The 20,377-nt window shown below is 44.4% G+C and overlaps 1 protein-coding gene across 1 annotated transcript; it reads left to right on the plus strand.

Moving 5' to 3' along the window:
- Positions 1-652: 652 nt before the first annotated feature.
- On the plus strand, positions 653-19,356 carry LOC308171811 (CTD small phosphatase-like protein; the record flags this gene model as incomplete). The annotated part of the gene is made up of 7 exons (XM_080546699.1): positions 653-728; positions 11,965-12,131; positions 14,521-14,622; positions 15,398-15,454; positions 16,117-16,209; positions 17,613-17,798; positions 18,615-19,356. 7 exons carry the CDS (start codon positions 653-655, stop codon positions 18,738-18,740), a joined length of 807 nt encoding a protein of 268 aa, XP_080402825.1. The 3' UTR covers positions 18,741-19,356.
- Between the last annotated feature and the right edge of the window lie 1,021 nt (positions 19,357-20,377).

The raw sequence follows: 20,377 nt of genomic DNA on the forward strand, positions 1-20,377 counted from the left end.
TCAGACTAAACCTAGATTTTCTTTTAGCGATATTGATGGAATACCCCCCAGGGGAATCCTAGAAACCGCCCCCTCCCAACTTGAGTTCCTCAGTCCTAGTTCTGATCCATCTCGTGAATATCAAATACACACGACGCCTCCATGTTGGAAAGAGCTTTTAAGATACAATTCTGTTGAAAGGAGTTCAACTCAAAACGGGATTTTAAGAACCAGTCCCACCCTCCGTGCTAAAACTTGAGCGAGGCAGGCGCGCGCCGAGTGGCTTTCAACGCTGTTCCCTCCAGTGTGTCAACGTCACATTTACAGAGGAATTGACGCTCAGTGGAAGAAAGCTAACATCGGCTAGCTAGCTTGCTTGCTAACTATCGCTTGCAAAAACATTGTCTTTATTTCTACGAGTTTAGCGTTGGCTGGCGAGTTTAGTTCCTGGATTTTGCCCAACGAAATAATTGAATGTAGATTTTGACAAGTTAAGTGGTGGCGATTTAGCGTTTACCCAGACCAGCTAGCTAGCTACATGCTAGCTAGTCTACGAGTTGGCTGCATAGCAACGTACGGTACTAGACAGCGTTAGCCTGGTTAGCTCTGAAAGCTCGCTCGTTAAAAAGACAAAACCTTTATTTACGAAAAGGAAATAATCATCTCTGTCTCAATGGACCACACGTCCATCATCACCCAGGTGTCCAACCCCAAGGAGGAGGAGGTCATATCGTTTAACCAGGAGAAGGGTGAGTGGTACTTACTGTTGTGTTATCGTGTTCGCTAGTAGCTACTAGTTGAGTGGTTGATGTCTGCCTGTCAAAGTTGATGCGAAAATGGGAAGCTAGCTTGGCCCAAAGAACATAGATAGATAGAGAGTCACTGTCTTGTAGGGTGGCCTATGTTTTCGTTTTATTTCTGGATTGATTTGTGCAGGGAGTTGTAATTTAATCAGTAAATTGTCCAGTTAGCACGCTAACTTTAGCGCAGCTGGACGAAGTTGGTTGTATGTCGCCGCCGTAGCTGAGCCATGTTATTTGGCGACGTTAGAATGATAAGGTTCTATCTCCATTTTTGTCAAAATGTAGTTTTTTTTTTACATAATCTGATCCATTAGGTGTTTATTAATGCCTGTGTGGTGTTATTTTTAAAATGTTGACATGTTTGAGTTGAGTAATTAATAAAATACAACGGTTCCATCTCACAGAACATAATGGAATGTAAAAACTTTGACGCTCAATATCTCTGAACTACCCTAAACGGAGATAGAACCTTATCATTCTAAGCTCACGATCTGTTAATACTCTTGTAACAAGGATATTATTCGCTGCATTGCAATTTGGGAGTTTCTGCTCCCCGGTAACGACTATGATAATGCGTTTATCAGCATAATAGCCTAGATAGTACGGTATTACACTAGCGATATTGATTTGCTTCTTCACACTAACTGCACTTGTCATAGCTGTGAGTGACTGTCATGTCTTGTCTAAGGTTCATGTCTTGTCTAAGGTTTAGGGTTATGTTGATCATGTTGTGTCATCAGTTACAATTGCCTAGTTTGTCTTGTTTGCCTTCTGTTATTTGTGCTGTGGTGTATTTTGGGGGGTGTTGAGTAGGAATAGCATGCATCGATTGCATGCTCAAAGATTTGGCAACATCTAGTAGGCTATATATGTTATATACTACATTTCTCGCATACTCAAATTTCGCATACCGTACAGTGTGAACGCTCTCGCATACTCACATCTACGTCATATCTAGTATGAGTTAGTATGCTAGTATGCCTGTCTCTCTGCCCCGTCCCTCAACAAAGGTAGCAATGTTACCATGGTTACATAACAACCTGGGCTACAACAACTTGGACTCCACAACAACTTGGACTACACAACAACTTGGACTACACAACAACACATGCTTTTCATTTGTGTGTGTGTGTGTGTGTGTGTGTGTGTGGGGGGGGGTCATTAGGATAATGACATGATTGAACTCACCTACGTTAGTATCCAAACTGTAAGCGGCATAGGAGCGACATCGTGCACGTGTGGCCAGAGGTTTCAGATGTGGAAACACCATTAGAACTCTGGGAAATCCAAAACTCAATACCAGGTTCCTCAACCTCTGTGTAGCAGCCTGGTTGGACAGCCCATCTTTGTATTTCTGAATCTCCTGCCTGATGTTAGGGGTCTTGCGCGTCTTTGGCCTTGCTGGACGACTGGCACTGAAGAACTTGAACCTAGGCCGCTTTGCCAGGGTCGTCTCTGCTGGAGCCTCTGTATCCACGTCACCTGCTCCTCTCGCCCTTGCACTCTTCGTGGCACACTGTGAGCGATGTAGTCTTCTTAGAAGATTCTGCATTCCCTCATTATCATTCTCAATTATTTGGGCTGCTGACCTGTTGATAAACAACTAAGAAGACAAACAAGAGGTTTGGAAAACAACCGTAGGAGGCTTTTCACGTTTAAATAGTCAATATTGTCAGTGGAGTGAGGACGATTGCAAGTCTAGACATTTTGTAACTATTGAAAGAGCACGTGTCAGAGGAAAGGACCTTTGAACTTCTACTGGGAAAGTATCAACCTATGAAGAATTCGGCCAAGCACAGAGGAAGATAAGTGGTGGTGTGTAGTTTGACAGTAGATAGCTCCCCATACAAACCTTTCGCACCATGTGCATGGCATTTATCGTACATCCAATGGTAGTGCCTAATGATATCACTACTCATGTGATGAGGTGTCATATTTCCATCACAGTTAAATATTTAGCTGGATGTAAATGGCAGCGCTACACCTGCTGTGTCACTCCTAGGTCCTCTTCAGTCAAAAAGTGAGCCAGCTCATATGGGTTTTTATGTTTTGTGACTGTGATGTAGTGTTTTGTAAGATAGCTGCTATAAATGAAGCCAGTCACACATAACATAAGCCTGCGTAAGTTGTTTCATGGCTTGCCACTATCGTGGTACTGCACAGTTTGTTGTAGGCCTAAAGCAACTTGTGTTTATGTATAGACCAATTATGGCAATTGAGAGTAAAAAAGAGTCAACAGTCTAGCCTACAGAAAAATAGATTGAATTTGTCAGAGGGTCATTCAAGTGCCAAGGAGAGTCTGCCAGGATGGGGGGGGGGGGGGGAGAAACATTAGCCTATAAATGTCACACAAACTAACTCCATTAGTTTGCATTTATTCACACTTACCTCTCTATCGTTTGCAGCTTGTGATTACTCCACCTCAGCATGGTGGACCTGTGATGTTATGGAACAATCCAATAGCAGTGTCATGCATTCACAGCTGTGAAGCAGTGAAGGGTAGCTGGGTTTCCGGGTCATCTAGACCCAGGAGGGTGCACGCTGCGTATCAATACCACGTCTCAAGCTACACTTGACAGGCCATTAGTAATGTGAGACCATAAGTGGATACAGTCTTTGAACCAGAACAATGGGTATTCCCCAGATCTGATCCTACTACTTTGAACGCTAGGCCTATGGATGCCATTTGGAATGTTTTGGTTTTGAAGGCTGAACTTGGATGCTTAAAGTCAGAGAATACTAAATAGGGAATCGATTTGTCCAGATGTCAGATTTCAATAGGACTTTACTGGGCCTGTGCAACCTCACTTATTCAGCTATTGTTAGTGGAATGGAATGGAATGTAATGGAATGGAATGGGAATGGACTTTATTTGTCATTGCTACAGTACAGGTACCAAACAACGAAATTTAGGAGGGGTGGCTCCCCTGGTGGGGTGGCTGGTGTCAGCCTAGCACAGTTAGTGCTAGGCTGAGTCATTTTACGTGTTCAATATGGATACATAGCAGATATGCAGTGTACCGTCTTCAGCATCAAAGCCTTTTGTGAGGTTATCATATTATGCTCTCTACTCAAAAGCTTGAATTGTTCTTTTAGCCCTTTATGATGAAATGTATTCGTCTCTCTTGTCCATCTGTTTTTTACCCTCTATTTATCTTCAGTCTTTGATGTATCGAGTGTTGTTCTGAATAGAAAGACATTTACATTTTTGGCATTTAACAGACGCCTTTATCCAAAGCGACTTACAACAAATACATTTGTCTTAAGTAAGTGAATCATCTATCCATCAGTCATCATAAGAAAAATAAATGTATGCTAGAATCAGGGGGGCATTGGCAGTCACCATGCTAGAGGAAGGAACTTTTTATAAATCATTTATAAAGTCTCATGTTGGTACTGAAACTGGTACAGAAAGAGGGATGCTTGCCTAAATATGGTGACAGGCATCTGCATGCTGCTGCTTGAGGCTTTGCTTGTATGTTTATGTGAGTGTATGACACCAACGATAACAAAACATTTGACCAATATAGTTCTAGGCTATAAGGAAGGTGCTGTCAGAGAATAGTGCTCCCAACTGTTTTGTAGTCGTCAAGGGTTTAATTCCTGCTCGCTGTCACCTCAAAAGTTTAGCAATTAATGTCATTGAAAGACCAGTTCAGACCAGCACCTCGTGGTCCAGGTGGAAATCAACTCTCTTGATTATAAGGCTGCTGTGGCTTAGCATCTAGTGAGCTGGCGTCTAATGATCGCACGGTCGGCAGTTCAATCCCCGGCTGGCCACGTGCCAAAGTGTCCTTGGGCAAGACACTGAACCTCTTTCCCAAATAGAAGCTAAGCAGGGTCACTTCGTGGTGGGATCGTGGTGAGACTGGGAAAGGTGTGACACTGCTGTCACTCACTCAGTGAATGAAAATGACAGTTGGGCATTAATCATTCATCAGTGAGAGAAGGGCAAGAATGAGGACTGAGAACCCGGCATGTGTGTTCGTTCATGTACAGCAGGGCTGCACAGCTCCAGTCTTTGAGGGCTTCAGTGGATGGCTGCCCACTAGGGGTGGGCATCGACGATCGATAATTGATCGATAAGGATCTTGGTCGATCACAAAATAAAACATTTGGTCGATCACAAAAAAAAACAAAAAAAAAATTTGTGATCGACCAAATGTTTTATTTTGTGATCGACCAAGATCCTTATCGATCAATTATCGATCGTCGATGCCCACCCCTACTGCCCGGTTTTCCTCCTTGTCTTATGGTAAATGGACTGCACTTAGCTATAGTGCCTTATTCCAAAGTGAATAATTCCAATTTACTATGGCCTCTCATTCACACATTCACACACCAATGGCGGCAAGCTACCATGCAAGGCACCTGCTCATTGGGAGCCAATTGGGGTTCAGTGTCTTGCCCAAGGACACCTCCTCGACATGTGGCCAGCTGGGGATCGAACCGCCGACCGTGCGATCATTAGATGCCAGCTCTACCTCCTGAGCCACAGCAGCCTTATAATCAAGAGAGTTGATTTCCACCTGGACCGCGAGGTGCTGGTCTGAACTGGTCTTTCCATGACATTAATTGCTAGACTTTTGAGGTGACAGCGAGCAGGAATTAAACCCTTGACGACTTGAACTGTGCTCACCGCTGAGCAAGGCGCTACAGCTTTAACTAAGGACTCAAAAAGCATTTGAGCTTCATTAGACGAGCAAGGCTTTTATTGTAATCTTGTTAGCGATTAGCAGAGCTCAGACAATGACGGCTGCTTCGTAAATGCATGTTGACAGCCCAGTGTTAACTGCTGTTAGTGCTAGCATGGCAAAAAAAATGTTTGCCACCAGACTGTTTACAAACAAAAGGCGGAGAAGTGTTACCTTGGGGAGACTGGGTTATTTATTTCAGCAGGTTTTGCCTCTGTAGAGGTGACAGACACAGACACACACACACACACACACACACACACACACACACACACTTAGGTCAAGTTCAATTGGAGCAACTGTCAGTTCTGAGATAACGGTGCTGACTGTATGCAGCGTTGTTCAGATTGGAGCTGGAGAGCGGTTCTCGGTACACGGCTCAGATGACACTTGCCCCGGTGGCAGTGAACCAGAGACTGCAAGCCGGAGAGAGTGTGTCTGTGACTCTGTGGTTGTCACAATTTAAAGGCAGAGCAGTCAGAGTGATGCTGCTGTGTTTGTATCCCCCCCCCCCACCCCCTCCTTGGCGATCCAGCCTCCCACTGAATGAGTCATACAGAACAGTTCCTCAGGGGCCAACGCAAACATTAACATTACAACAAGGATTGTATGTCTGCACAGAAATCTCCCTCCATTTGTGAGTTACACTGCAGTGGAAAGACTGGCAGAGGCAGAGCTCTGAGAGTGAGGTAATGGACTATGGAGTGACTGTCATAGACTGATTTTATCTTTTCTTTTTTTCTGAAGTTGTGCATGGGGGGGGGGGGGGGTTGATTAAAAAGAGATGCTTGAGTGTTATATAGAAATGGTACCAGTCAGTCTCAGTGTTTCCTCTACATGCATTTCATCGTGGCGGGCCGCCACGATGGAATTTCCTCCGCCACCATTCAGATTTCTCAAAAAAAAAAAAAAAAAAAATTTAGGCCGCTTTTCAGACCTTCACAGCGCTAGACACACCCACAAGTGCGAAGCGACGCGCTTGCAAAACTGTTTTGTGATTGGTCGAATACATCTAGGCTGCGTGTAGTCTACAAACTACTTCAAATGTTACAATATGCGCGACGACGGTGCTGGATCCTGGATCTGTGCATCGGTGTGCAGGAAGAACACGGAGCAGGCGCCAGACCAGACTAGATGATCGTGGAGTGAAGATATTATGAAAGTGTACGTGCTTGTCGATCACCCGTCGCATCGCGTACGCTTTAATAATCTCTTCACTCCACAATCATCTAGTCTGGTCTGGCGCCTGCTCCGTCTGTTTTTCTTCCTGCACACAGGTAAACAGATCCAGGATCCAGCAGCGTCTTCGGGCTCGCGCAAACAAACCCGGCGAATTTTTTTACTTGCCCCAGGCAAGCGTTACTGTTGAACCCTGCTGATACATGATTCTTCCCTGCACATTGACAATGTTTTCTCTCTCCTCTTTCTTCTGCGTTGTGAAGGGATCCACTGCAGCGTACACGAAAAGCGGCTACTGTGTCAACCGCTTCCCATAATAGTTACAACAACCATAAAGCCTCCATAATGATAATGAAAAGAAGGGGAGACGAATTTTTTATTGACAACGGAATTACATGCTGGAAAAACATGCAGACACAGACAATAAGAGACACACGGGAGAAGTACGGGAAAACATTTTATTTTTTTTGGCCATCCTCGAGTTTTGGCTGAAATTACGTCGTTGTTTTGAGCGCGCGTGCGCGTTTCATGCGCGTGCACGCGGAAAAAATCATGGTCAACGCTACCCGCCACCATTGTAAAAATTCCTGGAGGAAACACTGAGTCTGCAAAACGAATTCCATACGAGATGAGGTTTGATCATTTATTTCTCAGGTAAGTGTATGACTGATGCTGAGGGGACTGGAGATGTGTCCCTGTCCCCTTATACTTTAGATGTCAGGCATAGACATCCCCAACCTCCTAAGTATTTGACCATCCACATTCCAAATCACTTTGGGATCTCTGGTTGAAACTATTGGCAGAACAGGCTCCACGTCGTCTGGACTGGAATTGGCCACCTTTGCCCTCTGTGCACATCTGCTGGCTGACTTCCAATGCAAGTGTCCCTCCCTCCACACCCTGGAAGCTGCCAGGCTGTGGCCTAAATATAGGCTTACTACTCTGCAAGGCTTAAGTGACCTCTCAGGGATAAAGACAATGTTGCCACAAATACAATTTCCAAATTTCCCCTCTGGGAATTCCTTTATTTTTTAATAAGGCTTAGGCTAGGCGCCTATTTGTTATGACAATTGACAATGCTTATAGTGGTTTCTATGGTTTTCGCATGTTGTCTCAAAAGCTATTTAGTTTTGTTGACAAGGCTACTTTTGCAAGGCTCCAAAAAACGTCGGAATCGCTGTTGGTTTCCAGCTATTTGTTTCCAGCATTTGTTTTGATATTACAGAATAACCCTGCTATATTAGGGCCACGTGATTTTTTAAATAAAAAAGATTTTTAACCCCTTTTAAACATTCTCCCACTCTAGTGTAAGTTCTGGAGGACTTACTGGAGTTTCCCGTGGATGAGAAGGGGGAATTTATCTATTTAAAGCAGCTACTCGACTGCGTGCTGGGGACCTTCAGTTCTTCGTTGGGCTGAATGGGCTCCTCTTACACGATCACTTACCCTTCTGAAGACGACTCCTCCGTAGTAGAACTCAAGCACCTTTGGGGAATATGCTTTATGAGGGTTGTATAACTCAAGTCCTCAAGGACTGCAGTGACTTGGCTCGGCCTATTGGGTTTCACTCTCTAACATTTCAGTCAGACAACTACTCTTGAATTTAAAGGCTTGTTATTGCAAAAGAAATGTGCCTAGAGTTAAGAAATGGTTGGCCTACTTGAATGTTATTGATAAAGATTATTATCACCACCAGCATATTCATTACAACAAGCTACTCCTCAGTTGTTTTTGTGTTGGAAAGACGATATAGCCTAATAATAATATTTTTTTATTTGCCATGCAATCAACTTGTCAATCAATTGTTGGAATTTTGTATTTTTTGCTCTAGGCCCATGTCAGCCATAGTCGGCGCCCCTGGAGCAATTTGGGGTTAAGTGCCTTGCTCAAGGGCACATGCAGCTCTCTCCTGAGGCGGGATCGAACCAGCGACTTTCCGATTGCTAGCCAGCCTCTCTAAACCACTAGGCTGCCTACCGCCACCCCATATGATATGAACAATGCCTGAGTTTGTGCTGAGAAGAACTAGCTCTGCTTACTGGTCCACACTTCTCAGATAGTGTGTAGCCGATGAGGCTTCCTGCTGTGCTTCACTTACCCTCAGCCAAAGCAGTACAAGACCAGCTTGTGTGGATGAGGAGGAGTACATCCCAAATCTTACACAAGCACACAATTATACGATGTGTCAACAACCACAAACCCACCCACACAAGTCTGGGCTGCACAGTCTCTTGGCAGACAGAGAGGCTGGTGAGATGCTGAAATAACACATTCCCCTGAGTTGGTTGGACCATGCTTTGGCTGTTGCTGCACCTAGGCCCTAATGCTCTATTATTGTGTCAGTGTCACTATCAACAGTATGGGGTTGGATGGAGTAATACACTACTAGTACCTGGGAGGAGTGGAGTACAAGTGTTTGTGCTCCCACCGTGCAGTTTGACAGTTTCAGCCCCTCTGCCTAGTTCTAGAGGGGACAAACATGCTGAATACGTTGCGGTAGCATGGTATTAAAGCTAGAGATTGGCTTAACTTTGAACATGAAGTATTGATGCTACAGCATAGGTTGGCTATGTATTGGAGCATACAGTACAACTTCACTACAATACCCTCTCAGTGCATTGCATCCTCCCCTAGCTTGTGCTATTTTTAGAGCCGGACGTCCAGGGTGATTTTCTTTTGAAGGGTCTTTATGCTAGAATCAATACAGTCAGGGCGCGATGATGAGTCATAGGAAGCGGAGAACCGCCTCGCTGTCGTTGCCTAATATTAGTGTGGTAGCCTCCTCTTGAGTCGAAGCAGACCTCTGATGTCAGGAATTGTAAAGGAGGAAGTTAGATATGACTACATGACTACTATATGAATACATGCCATTCAGGACAATGATGTTAGACAAGTTGATCTGAGGAACCTGTACCTGGTCCAAAGCTTTAGTCTATACTTAGAATACGCTGTAAATGACATGGCTACACAATTCCAAGTCTTCTCATAATCAGGCCACTCACAATTCACAACTCTTGTGTAACAGTATCCCCCAGGTCCAAGCCTTTTAAAACTTTCGCTGAAATGAAGGGGAAATAAATAATTCAGTGAAATGGTCTGCATTTTTCTATTAAGTTTGGTACTTTCCAACAGAAATGTTTGGAATTTCCTGTTTCTATTCCCCTTCCTTGTTAAGTTTGTGGCATGGCATCTCTTTCTGTTCTGCAGTCCACTTAGCCTAATAGCCTCAAACTGAGTAGGTTTACACAGCAACTTTGATGTACTAAAAAGTACACTACTTTACAGATTAAAGGAATTGAATAGAATAGAATAATACTGAGATCATGGTTTGGTCTTTTCCGCTGTTGGTTGGGTTATAAGTAGTGCTGTCAATCGATCGTATTTCATATTTAGTTACATGTACGCAGTGGGTTCACCATATTTTATATTGCTGAAAAGAAAGAAAAAAGTCCATCAGAAGTGGGATTTGAAGTGAACCCACACCTGCTGAGGTGATTGCAACCTGAACCCAGTGCCTTAGACCGCTCAGCCATGTTGATTTGTGTTTGCTGGAGGAGGTTCTGTAGGGGAATCATATCCTGACTTCCGTCTAATGGCTGTAGTTCTAATAAGTATATGTCTTGGTAATGTGATTAATTCACATAAAACAATTTTTCATTGACAGCCCTAGCTATAAGCTCTAGCTTTATCGGCCAGCTCAGTCATCGATGCATGCCCAACTGTAAGCCGTTATCTCTCCCTGTCTTGGATTGAAGGAACTTGTGCCACAGATTAGATTTAAATACTCTCCTCACAGCATGCCGCAGTGAGAGAAGCAGTAATTAATTTGACTGGAAGCCAGTGATGGACAATATCGAAGAGAGAAAGGAGGATAGAGACTCAGAGAGAGAGAGAGAGCAAACCATGTAGCTGGATCAGGACGCCGCATTGCTCTGATAAGTGTCTGATTGCTTTCTACCTTGTCCCCAGTGGGTCTAGAAATAGCCTAACTTGTATTTTATCATTAGATTTCTCAAATCCTTTTCAAATTGATGGGATTTGGTGATTTCCCAAAGCTAGTCTAACTCAGAAAAACAGGAATGTGAGAAGCCTAACACAACCAGGAACGGTTAACTTTAAATTCTAGTTTTGGAATGGGTTTCATGGCACAGTTGGTGTCATACCGTGTCAGAAAGTATGCTGACATTGATGCAGCACAAAATCTCAAAAGTTCATGGACTTGTACTGTACTAGATATCCATCTTTACAGCAGGTCACTTGATGTTTATGTCCCTTGAAGCATAAAGATTTGACAGATGATATGATGGTCTCAGTCACTCAGTGTGACAGAGATACAGGCTACAGTATATACAGGCAAAAACTCCCTCAAACTTAAAAGAAAGAAAAAAAAGAGGACTTGGTAAAGAGGCGGTAGAAGCTTGCTCCATGCTGGAGATTTTGCCGTCATGTTCCATAGTAGGGTTCTTGCCTGGAGTTGTAGCCTGCTGGGTGGGAGGGGGGCGTAGGGCGTGGGTGGGCCCTGGCTCCCGCTCCAGGGGAGGGAGAGGAATGCGGCCTTGTATAGGCTGCGCCTGGGTCCGAGGGCCTCCCAAAACTGCACACGCCCCTCTTTCTCCCTCCCTCCTCCTGCATGTGTAGACTGCTTCACACACTCACCTGCCAACAGAGACAGGCGGGGCGGGAGGGGAAACCGGCAAGCCTTCAAAATGGAGGCACTGCGACCAGCCAATGAGGGACAGGGGCCATGGCAGGGGGAAGAGGATCGGGGAGGGGGGGGGCAGGGGGGGGAGAGTGTGCAGTTTCCAACATGTCACTATTAATAAAGGCCCAGTGTCTGATTTAGGCTCTGCACCGTAGCCCTGGAATGAGAGGGGATTTGTAATCAGGGCAGAGCGCTCTGTGAGCTACGGCAGGCTATGTGTGACTGATGATGTCACCGCCACGCCGGTCAGGTTATTTTCTGATCAGTGGGTTTGGTCGCGGCAGAGTCGACGCTAAACACTGCTGTCATTTTCACGGGGGGGGGCGGTCATTGTTGTTTCTGAGTTTGTGTTTCATTTTCTTTGCTGTGCTGTGGGTCAGCTCGAAAAACTCCAAAACACAACCCACGCAGAAATGGATCATTGTCTGGGGATTAAAACAAGATTTGGGCTATGTGATTATAATAAAATGTTTCTGTTGTGCTGCGTGTCAGTCAGTCATGGTGGGGTAGAGGGTCAAATATCAAGCTTCAGGAAAGGTGTGTGTGTGTGTGTGTGTGTGTGTGTGTAAAATAGGTTTGTTATTAATTAGTCTTTCTATCTTTCCAGTGTCACAGTCGAACAGCAGTCTGAAGAAACAGAGGAGTAGGGGCATCTTTAGCACATTCTTCTGCTGCTTCCGCGACTACAATGCGGACCCACCGGCCACCAACAACGCCACCGCCAACAACGCCACCCTTCCACCGCCCGTGGAGGAGAATGGATCGCCTCCCAAGGTGAGACCACAGCCCTGCTAGTTCTGACTCAGACAGTCAGTCAGAGGACACGGGTCCCTTTCCAAATAAACTCACAGGGACAGAGGGGCCTCACAAAACACAAGAGTGACTATACGAAATAGTGACGTAGCAAAATAAAATGCAGAACAAAACCTGATAAAGTGACCTTGTAAAAACGTAAAAGCGATGTAACAAACAGCAGAAACTTTTCTACTTTACAAACTTTTCTAATCGGTTACTTTTGTTTGTTTGTTGGTAAACACACCAAGATGTTTATACTTCTCGGCTGCAGACAGACACTGAAGGAGAGAAAGCTGCCCGTCTTTGAAAACTACAGAGGACTGTTCTGTTTGAAGACGTTCAGAGACTCTGTGTTGTGAAATGTGAATTGTTTTTCTCTCTCTCTCTCTCTCTCTCTCTCTCTCTCTCTCTCTCTCTCTCTCTCTCTCTCTCTCTCTCTCTCTCTCTCTCTCTCTCTCTCTCTCTCTATCTTTGTGTACCCCTCTGGTTTTGTTTTCCTCTCATCCCTTACTCTGTCTCTCTCATGTCCCAGTGTGACCAGGTCGAGGTCATCCCTATTCCTAGTGTATGTATCACCTTCTTCTACTCTTATATGCATGCTGGCTGAGTGGGCTGGCTGTGGCTCTCACCCTTCATGTAATGGTGAAGTGTTTTCGTTCTGGTACTGAAGCCCTTTGTTTTCACCTGCAGTTAGCATGGCTAAAGGAGCTGTTTGTTCATTCGGTCATCAGTGCATGAGTGATATACTCAGTTATCGCCTGCCTTTGAGAACTTATTAACACCACTAACTGTCTAACCGGTCTAGTGTGAAAACAACTCTACTACTAAAGTATTCCCCTCTATTGCTTCCAAAAACCAGTTCATTAACTGTTGAATTTCATTATACCGGCGTCTTTTCGTTATTCGAATGAGTCGTAGCTTCATTTGGAACAACAGTCAAAACAACATCTATTTACATTGAGCACATCTGTTCAAAACAAAGTAATAGCACGTAATGTAGCCCGCCTATAAATTATGCAGACTGCTGGCTGGGCAGACAGCCAATTCACTATGGTGTCTGGCCGAGTGGCCCTTATTACTGTCTTATTGTCTTTGCTCCTGCTGGTTAGGACACGTCTCAGACAGTCCAAATCGAGTAGGTGTCTCTGGCTGGCAGGCTAAGGTGGGATGTTATAGGCATCAAGTCAAGTGAGACTTTCAGTGAAGTGTCTTGTGCATATGTATATGGGCCCTTATAATGCACTCCATTTGACCTTTTTAATGTCAGAAAATGTTTGAATGCTTGAATTGGTCTGGTATATGTATTCTGACTGTGGGAGCCTTAATCCTGTTGCTTTTCATACTCCTTGAATCTGCTTCCAGTGAGAGCAAGGCCTAATTGATCCCATTAGTCAACTGAGGAATTAAAGTTGAGCCAATTGTATCCAGCCAACACACCAGTTAGTTGTTTTGGCATTTCATTTGAACTCATCAGTGATATTACAGTACGGTCTACCGAATTGGAAAGTAGTGGTTGTTATTTTCAATTGTTTTTAGTTCAGTTCTGATCTGACATCCCAACTAGGAGTTTGTAGTATTGTGGAACCCTTCCACAAGTGTCCACGTGTTTGAGCGCCGTAGGGCGCATAGGGTCATGAGGTAACAAGACACAAACTTGCAGCACGCAGATAAAAATATGTTTTATCTTACGAACACTTTTGTGAATCCGGCCCCTGGAGTGCATGTTATCGCTTTTCCTCTGAAGCAAAATCAGCAGGTCTGCGAGATCTTCCTCAAAACTGACTATCTGCATCAGATGAACCCAGAACGGCCCCGTCTATAACAATGTGTGAAAATGATTTATTCATTTAATCTTCCCTCAGATTAGGAAAAAAAGGGGGGGGCGGATTAAAGAAGATGTTAGATTGTTTTGGGTTAGTGTTCACCAGCCAGGGAAAGAGGCTGTCTTGTGGACGGGGGGATTCTTGTTTTAGAGATTTCCCATGGAGATTCCGGCCCATTGAAGCTCAACATTAGACAACATGTTTCTCCTCCCCTCCACTTCTCTCCCTGGGAAACAACATCACAGACTCACTATTAACACAGTGCTAGCTAATCCGCTCAGCCCTCACACATTAACTAATGCTATCAGAGTGTATCTCTGTATTACATGCCCCCCCCCCTCTCTCTCTCTCTCTCTCTCCCTCTCCCCCCCTCTCCCCCCCTCTCTCTCTCTCTCTCGTTCACCCTCTCTCGCTCCCCCTTTCTCTCTCTCTCTCTCTCTCGCTCACCCTCTCTCGCTCCCCCCTCTCTCTCTCTCGTTCACCCTCTCTCGCTCCCCCCCCCTCTCTCTCTCTCTCTCTAACAGTGTGCTCTTTCTCTCCTCCAGCCTCCTGCGAAATACCTCCTACAAGAGATAAACATATCTGACTATGGCAGGAAGTGTGTTGTGATCGACTTGGACGAAACCCTCGTACACAGCTCATTCAAGGTAACAAGAAGGAAACGAGCAGTCTGCGTAACTAGGGATGTTTGTGCTCCTTGCAGTTCATTCCAACAGTTTTAGTTATATTTCTCTCCCCAGCCACAATTTTGAACAGTGTCTTGTTAACTTGTTTTTTTCCCCCCTCTTTTCCGTTTGGCCGTGTATGGGTCTCCTCTCATCCTGTTCGTTGTTGTCGCCTACTGTGCTCTCTTGTTTGTAAAGCAGCCATATATAGGCAGTGTCACTGTTTACCTTTCTCCTTCTGACCGATTACGCGCCCTTTATAAGTTAACTTCCGCAGGGTCGAGTCTTATCTCTGTGTCGTGAGGTGAGCCTTCTCTTCCCTCCCATGTTAGAGAGAGCATTAATACAGTAGAACAGAAGACGGTAGTTCTTGGCGATACTGTAACAGTGACCTTGGGTGGCCTGCGGTGTCATTATCCAGAATGTCTCTTAATCCCCCCCCCGCCCGCCCCCCTCCCCTCTTGGTCCAGTTTTTTCTGTCAGCCGGCTGGCGTCTTCTCATCTGCTTCGGTAGACTGTTCCAATGGCTGGCTGAGTGAGTGACTGAGGGGGGGGAGGGCGGGGGGGGGGATTTGTTTTGTTTGAAATGGGGCAAGGAGAAGATTTATTTTTTCCTTTCCTTGGAACTGGCTGAATGTGTTCTGTATAAGCTGCCACTTTGGAACAGGCACCCTCTGCTGTTTAACTGCAGTACTACAGCACTATGGAGTGGGTCCTCTGACGTTGACCCATTGTTGTTTTCTTTCTCTCCTTACAGCCCATTAGCAACGCTGACTTCATAGTTCCAGTGGAGATAGATGGTACCGTTCATCAGGTATTTACTCTATGGAATAACTAGTGCAATACCCGTTGTAGCAGTAGCCAGGTGTGAGGATACAGTCTCCCTGATGAGAAGATAATGGCTGTGTACCCTGTTCAAGTAATCCAGGATAGGCTGTGTGTATCCTGGTTGGCCTATTCATGATTACTTGAACTGGGTGGCGGCTGCTTGTCTGTGAAGATGAGATGAAGAAGACGAAGGTGGGCTTTGGATATGTGTTCATTCTGTTTGATTTGTCCCAAGGTTTGTTGATTTGATAGCAGATTTGTCGCAAGGTGTACATGAACACATGGGGGGCCTGAAACTCCTTAAATGAACACAGAGATCGCAGGTGGCAAAAAAATAAAGTGTGGTGACCTCCGTAATTTAGAAATCCCCCCCCCCCGACGTCTGTGTTTCGCCGTCTGTGTTTCGCCGCTTTTGCGCGGGATAAGCAAAGTCTGTGTTTTATTGGAATTTACGCACATTCTCCTGGATGTGATGTCTAGGCTCTGTGTAACTCTGTGTCATATACATCAGAGGTCTTTGTGTTTGTCTGTTTTTGTGCTTGTTTCTAAGCTCTATGACGGACTGCATTACTATATTATGTTGTCACTAATGGGTTTATTTTGTGTCAGTAATGGCCATCTAGACTGAAGTCTATCCTGTGGTTGTAGGTGTATGTTCTGAAGAGACCCCATGTGGATGAGTTCCTCCAGAAGATGGGCGAGTTGTTTGAATGTGTGCTCTTCACGGCGAGTCTCGCCAAGGTTAGTGAATCAACTCTAAACCGTTTCTCTTATCTCAAGTGGACTAGTCCGAACGAACGTATTGGCAACGTACCAACTGCAGATATCCGTCTCTTGCCCTGTCACACACCAGTCTTGAGTTTCAATGTTTTGGGCTGTTCTCTTCTCCCCTGTCTTCTGTGTTTGACATTGTACTAATTTTTTCACCCCCCGCCTCTGTCTCTGTGTGCATTAGGGCTGTTACGATTATTCGACGTCGTCGACGTCATCGACTACGTCAATACGTCGGTTAGCGTAATATGCGTCGGTTAGTCGTAAATAAACAAAATGGCGTTTTTTTTTTTTTTTTTTTTTTTTAAACCTTTATTTTACCAGGCGAGACAATTAAGTGTATGAGTGGAAAATGGATAGCTACTAGCTAATGTTACACAAGCCATGTAGCTCACCACAGTTCGTATGTCTTGTCTTCTGGTGTTAGTAACGTTAGCTATGTAGCTGGCTAGCTACGGTAGCCTATTGTCATTGTGGTGCGAGCACCTACTGTACGTTATCTAGCTCGTAGCTCGCATGCTACGTTAGCATCAATTTAGCTAATCATAACATAGCAGCGAGAGTAACGTTAGCTAGCTATGTGTTGTGGTGATGGATAGACTTCTAAATGGCCATGTTGGCATTCAAGTTGGCTAAACATAGCAGTGAGGTGGAGACAAATACGTTTTTTTTTTCTCTTTTTTTTTACAGTACAAAAATTATCGTTAGACTTATCGATAAATTAGTCGTTAGACTAATCGAATAATCGATAAAATAATCGCTAGATTAATCGTTAGAAAAATAGTCGTTTGGGACAGCACTAGTGTGCATCAGTGGTTGTTTACCCACTAATGCCTGGGTAAGTGTCTGCCATGTCGCCAAGGAGAGTGTGCCCCTAGGGGTGGGCATCGACGATCGATAATTGATCGATAAGGATCTTGGTCGATCACAAAATAAAACATTTGGTCGATCACAAAAAAAAAAGTTTTTTTTTGTGATCGACCAAATGTTTTATTTTGTGATCGACCAAGATCCTTATCGATCAATTATCGATCGTCGATGCCCACCCCTAGACTATGCTTGGCTAGTGGGGTCGGTAGTGCTGCGACCTCACCATGTGAGCTAGAAGCTAGCTATTAGCTGTCATAGATGTAATGTGGTGGCTTTTAAGAGAGGCTTAAGTTTGCCCTTTTAGTTAGGTGTTACAATGAAGTCTAACCTGCTTTGCACAAGAGCCTCCCCGATTAGAAGACAACAGTGAAGTGCCATTGAGTGAAGTAGCATTATGACTGCCAGTGGCCCCTGGGGATTTTGGGGGGGGGGAGCAGTGCAATTGGGGACACCGGAAATGTCTATAGTTTCACCTTTGTTCACCGCTGTCCTTTCCTACGCAGTACGCTGACCCTGTGGCGGACCTGCTGGACCAGTGGGGGGTGTTCCGCGCCCGGCTCTTCCGAGAATCCTGTGTGTTCCACCGAGGGAACTATGTCAAAGACCTGAGTCGGCTAGGGAGAGAACTCAGCAGCGTCATCATCCTGGACAACTCACCCGCCTCCTACATCTTCCACCCTGAGAACGCTGTGAGTTCACTCACTGCATTTAGCATTCACGGGTGCGTTCGTAAATACGCTCTGAGAGCGCCGGAGAGCACCCGGGGTGCTCTCTGGTCGTTCGGAAATTCAAAGCACTCAAGAGCGTCTCCCCGTTGGGGAGCGTCTCCCCGTCCCCGTGAGCACTGGGCACTCTGAAAAGACGGTTTGTCATAGCATCTGAACATTCCAATCTAAAAATGTTGGAGCAAGTCGTTGCAAAATGTTACGGTTGCGGGCTTGATTGGTACTCTAGAGAGTATTATTCAACACGTGTAACAAAACGGGTAATAATCATTTTTATACATGGGATGAATTAACGTTCATTTGAATGAATTTTAAAAGATGAAAATGGCAACATTAGTTAACGAATATCTACTGACAACATCACGTTAGCAACAGAAATCTAACGTAAAATTGTTGTCCGTCAGCGAAATTATGGTAATGTTATCGTTGGTGTCCGTTGACAGTTTGTAAAGACTTTTAACTGACAGTTTGTAAATTAACTAATTTCAGAGCGCTCTATGACGTTGAAAGATTTCCAGAGTGAATTTACGAACACACCCCATGTGTCACGGGTGTCTTTAGTTATTAAAACAATTATCAAGATTCCAAATTATTGCTACTATCTCTTTCAGAAAAAGAGAAGAATTTGGCATCGCAATAATTGTATTAGAATCTGGATAATTGCGCACAGTCTATTTCGGGGACAATTCTTGTAACAATCCATCCTTGGCAGTCACTCACTGCACGTGCACATGCTTTGACATGAGGGGTTTGTTGTCTAACTCCCTGTCCTTCCCACAGGTTCCGGTCCAGTCGTGGTTTGACGACATGAGTGACACAGAACTCCTGGACCTGCTGCCTTTCTTTGAGGGACTGAGCAAAGAGGAGGAGGTCTACGGGGTCCTGCAGGACTTGAGGGGCAGGTAGCAGGACTGAACACCCCCTCCTCCCCACACCTGTGATTTCTGTCCCCGTCTCTCTCTCTCTCTGCCCCTTAACACTCCATCACATCGCTCAGGCTCAGGCAGAACCTCCCACCCGCACCCTCCTGCCTCTGCCCCAAGGGGGCGCCCTGGAGTCTCACTGTGGATACCCACCTTCCCTGCTCGCCTGGGGGCTGGATTTTGACTGAAGTGCGAATGCACTCCAAATCCCAGGAGGACACTGTGTTTCGGAAACTTGACAACGGCTAGGAAACGTGTACAGAGCGACGTAATGCGTTGCTGATTTTGGGGACAAATGCAAAGAGAGGAAAGAAGTCTAGTCTTTATTTTGAAACCAAGAGACAGAGTTTTACTATCCGGTGAAGTGCTTACTTTTAACCAAAAATAAACCTTTCTTTGGGTTTTTGTTTGTGATACAGCAGAAACATTTGGAATCTTTTAATTTGGTCCTTGTATTGTTGCTATGCAGGCAGTTTCTGGTAGTAGAAAGGACTGTGATTTTTTTCTTTTCTTACCGAATGAAGTGCCTTGTTTGAATGTCGTTTTTATGAGGAGATAATTTTGTACATGGCATATTTCCAGAGTACTTCAATCTTTTAATGAATTATATGCTTAAAAATTGAGACAGGTGTGAATCTTTATATAAAAGCACTGTTATTTTCAAGTTTTGAAATCATCAGACGCTGGGTACATGTCTCCATTATATTATCTACATTTTTGTTTTCTTACAGTTTGCTTGTGCCATCATATAGAAGTGATTTTTATTGTTTCTCTTGCTGTCATTCATTATACTTAGAATACTTTATGGTTAATTTGTTTTAAGAAGCAAAGGAATATGTTTGCAATTGTGAACATTTACACCGTAATTAATTTGCCCAAATTACAGACATGAATTTGATCACATTTGGAAAACAATCTAAAAATCATAGATGACAATAGTGCCATTACATTTTCTGTTCATTTCTTTATTAATTTTGCCAAACATGATAAAATATTCAGTATTGTTTTAGCTGACAATTGGATGGAAATCGAGTTAGTCACTTTAAGGAGAGACAAGATGACAAATTCAGTTTTATAATTTAAAAAAGTGTTTTTTTGTGATCCTTGTCATTATTTTAGTCCACTAATTTTAAACCAGCAGGTAAGTAACCCAGTTTTGCACGCTGATTTTGTGTTGCAATTTGAATAGTCTCCCATTGAGGAAGTATTTTTTCCCAAACTCACTGTAATGATACACAGTTGCAAAGGTGTCCCTCTCATCGTTTCAATATCTTGTAGTCAATGGGTAGAGTGCCATGTTTAAAATCCTATGATTTCTCATGGGGAACAAAAACTACTTTTCAGAGCAAATAGTATAGGAATGAATTGAGTCTGGAGTGTGTTAAAACAACAGTGCTTTTTCTGATTATTATTTTACAGCACAAACTCAGTCCAGTAACAGTGGAGACAGGGTGTGGAGTTTTCCTTCACAAGCTGTCAGAACTGTTCCTCACCTCAGTGCCTAAGTCAAGAGGAGCACACACACACACGCACACACAGTGCTGTAGTACTAACCATGGCAATAACCATATGGGAGACTCCATCCTGGGTCATGGTGTTAGGAGTGTGACTCCAGAACAC

Source organism: Nansenia antarctica (genome assembly GCF_963989245.1).
Source record: "Nansenia antarctica genome assembly, chromosome: 16".
Taxonomy (NCBI): domain Eukaryota; kingdom Metazoa; phylum Chordata; class Actinopteri; order Argentiniformes; family Microstomatidae; genus Nansenia; species Nansenia antarctica.